The 3,992-nt window shown below is 39.4% G+C and overlaps 1 protein-coding gene across 1 annotated transcript; it reads right to left on the reverse strand.

Annotated features, from left to right (window-relative positions):
* Positions 1-1,646: 1,646 nt before the first annotated feature.
* On the reverse strand, positions 1,647-2,349 carry SARC_06252 (hypothetical protein). The gene has a single exon (XM_014299863.1). The coding sequence runs from the start codon at positions 2,307-2,309 to the stop codon at positions 1,677-1,679; it is 633 nt and encodes a 210-aa protein (XP_014155338.1). The 5' UTR covers positions 2,310-2,349; the 3' UTR covers positions 1,647-1,676.
* Positions 2,350-3,992: the final 1,643 nt, after the last annotated feature.

Consider the following 3,992-nt stretch of genomic DNA (forward strand, 5'->3'; position numbering starts at 1 on the left):
ATATATATATATATATATATATATATATATATATATATATATATATATATATATATATATATATATATATATATATATATATATATATATATAGTATGCGGCACGTACACAACAAGTANGTTTTTCACAAGTATGAACGGAAAGGCAGCTAAGTCTGTGAAGCAGAGAGGGACAGGAGTGCAAAAGAAGCAAAAGAAAGGTTTCGGTGTTGATAAAGCAGGCAGCAAATAAGAATGCAAGGAGGAAAGCAGAGGTACATAACTACTTTGTATTCTATTGTTATTGACGGTCAGCTCGATCTTTTCCGCAATAAGCTGTTGCGCCGGCACCTGGAAAAGTCTCTACAAACAGTGCAAGTTGCCGCATTCAATTTTCAATACGTAGTACGGGAGCATTTTACGAAATTCTAAAATATATATGTGGCCTAAATTTGTGGGATTAAATATGAAATATATCGTCCAAAAAAAGTACAACTGAATATAGACTGGTTCAACCAGACTGCAACATTTACAGTTTGCCAATATATCGCAAATTTGGATGAATTTTTGTTTTTGCTTTTTAGTATTTTATTACTGGAGGCGCATGAAAACACCTTTATTTAGAAGTCTGTCAATCGCGATTTTCAGTGATATGATTCCGATATTGGGGTCCTTGGGATCCCAAAAACTAAAATATGGAATACATGTCGAAAAATTGACACCAACTGAGAAACGTAAGTCGCAGTATGACCCACATAACGTAATATACGTAAATATGTATAACATGGCGCGTCAATTACTGTAAATAGCGTACGCCTTGGCTTATAGTATACACACTACAGACGACAAGGCACAAGCCTCACATATTTTACCCAGGCCTGCGAGGCTGCAACTGACGAATCTCATGACTCATCCCTCTCAAGTCTCAAGTCTCAAGTCTTGTAAAAGCCTAAAAATACACTTCACACAGACTCACGATCGAGGAGTTCTTAGACACGAGCAAACAGCTTCCATTTTCCAATACACGATAAATGCAACAATCCATCATTAGAATAGTTTTTTTGAAAACATATTCTCGCTACAACCTTCTGTCAACAATATATTTGATGCGCCAATCCGTGAGGAGTCCAAATCCATTGAGATCGGGCCTTTAACGAGATACAACCCTACCATATGGCCCAACTTTAGAAGCCAACTTTTGAAGTGTTGGTGATTGAGAATGCCTAATTTGAATAAAATCCGTGATGCCATGTAGTACTTTCCAGAAGCTTTCAGTACTTTTACAGTGTGTAACAACAATTACTACATAATAATTTACATGATGTTCGAGTGAGACTATGTAGTAGTTCACTTTGCATAAATATATATGTTGGGTGACGTATTGATCTCCACAGCACTTGCTCCCGTAATTCTGGATATTTCAAACGAAAGATAATGTGTTGTATCCTACCCGCGGAATATAAAATGTTGTAGATCCCAGCGGTATAGTACGTCTGAAGACCAGGAAACAATATGAGCTTCAAAATTAGTAACTCCTGATGTATGTATAACATGCACAGAACTGTCAAAACATTACATTTTGAACGATGACCAAACAGGAAAGGAAATCATCCACTCGTCCATAAAATCCTTTTTTCCATGTGCATCCGGTACAATATTCAATTCTATATTTTATTTTTTATTTATACTTCTTAACCCCTACATTATAACCTTATTGGAATAAGTGTCCATTATTAGCATGTGTAGTTCCGGCGTTTGCAGCGAATTAATAACGTATACCGAACCATCCTTCAACCGTAGTGCTATATAGTTGTTGCGCTTCCGTTTGCGCAATGGCGTGGATGTCCCATCTGTGTGCACATGATCTATATCAGCCAGCTCGGGCCAATTTATCCTACATTGCAAACTTGCGTCATCATTTGACAGAATAACCACTCCATACTCGTCCGCACTTACAAGAATGGCTGTACGGCGCTGCATCTTGACAAAGTAGCCCCCGGCTGCTTTTTTGCTCTTCACAATGCCCGCGACGTATCCTCTATAGCCAGGGTAGAACGTTAGTGTGTCAATTAGCACCTTGGGATCTACCTCCGGACCATGAGTATGCACGGACGGCCTGCGTGTCTGTGATCTGGGAATTTTTATCCTTGAGTGAGCGAGCGAATCAAAGGAATCGAAGGAGCAGTCTCCACTACTCACACTATGTATGCTCAATACATTGGTGAGATCTGCTGGTCTCGGAGTTGACTTGTCAGATTTATGGGGTCGCTTAACCAGGTTCCTTAGCGGATTCCCGTAAGTGCTGTATTGTTGGCCAACTTGGTTCATCATAATGTGTATATTTGAGAAATTACAATTGTCGTCAATAAGTTGCAATTGTAAATAATGTGGAGTCTGTATCCTGTATATATATGCAGCGCCCCAAACTTGAACATAAAATTATAGAAAGTTTGCCGAATAGCAAGACAGGAACGCATACGTAGTCGAGAAAAAAACTTCCGCCATATATTCCGCCCATTTCCAAACTTCTACGGACTGGGCACCAGCAGCATAGCCAACAGATAGCAACCATAGACTAAATAGACTATTGTAGAGGGCATTGTAGTGGCACAGGCACAGCTTCGATTTTCGAATCATTAACGAACAAAAAAATTCAGAATGACAATGTTTGTTTTTTTTGGTTTCTAAAATAATTTAATATCAGCTGTTGTCGGCAGTCTTCAGTCATCACGCTTCACTCCACTGATCCACTGATCCACTGATCAGACTGATCTCAGAGTCTCAGACTCTGTTGTGAAATTCTTGCGATTTGACACGACTCACGACTCACGACTCACGACTCACGACTCACGACTCACGACTCACGACTCACGACTCACGACTCACGACTCACGACTCACGACTCACGAATCACGAGTCACGAGTCACGATTCACGAGACACGAGTCGCGAGACACGAGTCGCGATTCACGAGAAGTTGAGAGTGAATTTTTTTGTTTTTTTACAATCTTATCGTTCGAAAACGGAAAACAAACAAAAGAAAAGGTTGAGTTGCAATAGTAGAGTAAAAAAGAGTAGTTATGTAGAAAAAAAGTAGATGAAGGCGATGTGAAGCTTTAAAGGCTAAAAGCACTGCGAGTCTGTGAGACTGTGAGTCTGTGACTCTGTGACAGAACTGAAGTTGTCAACTTCTTGGTATGTAGTTGGGTGTCACTTGTCACTTGTCAACTTGTCATTGAAGAAATAAGTTACTCACCATGACAATCTGTCCGATTGTCCAATGGCAATGGACCTTATAAATATTAAATATACACCGCCTTTCATCCAGAGCGGGAGCTATATATTATACTATTATCCGGCGGCCAGCCCACAATTTTACCATATTTTCAATTTGTGATAAAATGTCTAGTGAGATAAGATGTCATAAATAGTATTAGATATGCTATGGCCCTACATTAACATAATCCTATGCCCGGTGTGTGCCTCTGTGGGACGGTGGAGTGTGGAGTGTGGTCTGTGGCCTGTGGCCTGTGGCCTGTGGCCTGTGGCCTGTGGCCTGTGGGTATGCTGCACATTTTTATTATTATAAAACAATAAAAACAGCCACAAATAAAAGTACCATAAGATCAGCTATCTGGATCACAGGATCGGGGCGATTGCTCGATTGGTCATAACCTGCTGAAAATAATATTCAAGAAGGCCATCGATTGGTAGTAAATAAATACTCTAGTTTCGATTTCGAAACAGTGACTAAACTCACTAAAACTGTCTTACTTTAAAAAAAAATGAGTTATGACTTTTATTTGACTATGCAGTAAGCATTATAAGTATGCACTATGCAGGATGCACTGCGACAGTGTGACAGTCAGTGAGTCTGTAAACTCTGTATGCAGTATGAAGTTATTAATATGAACTGCCAATCGAGAAATGGTCACATGCCTATCACATTACGTTATGGGGGTACGGAATAGAAGTTGAACGTAAACGTATAATTATTCAATTTTAAAAAAAACGT

Source organism: Sphaeroforma arctica, assembly GCF_001186125.1.
Source record: "Sphaeroforma arctica JP610 unplaced genomic scaffold supercont1.438, whole genome shotgun sequence".
Classification (NCBI taxonomy): Eukaryota; class Ichthyosporea; order Ichthyophonida; genus Sphaeroforma; species Sphaeroforma arctica.

Coding starts and splice junctions, on each gene's coding strand:
- SARC_06252 (XM_014299863.1), bottom strand. CDS start 2,309: ATGATGAACCAAGTTGGCCAACAATACAGCACTTACGGGAATCCGCTA.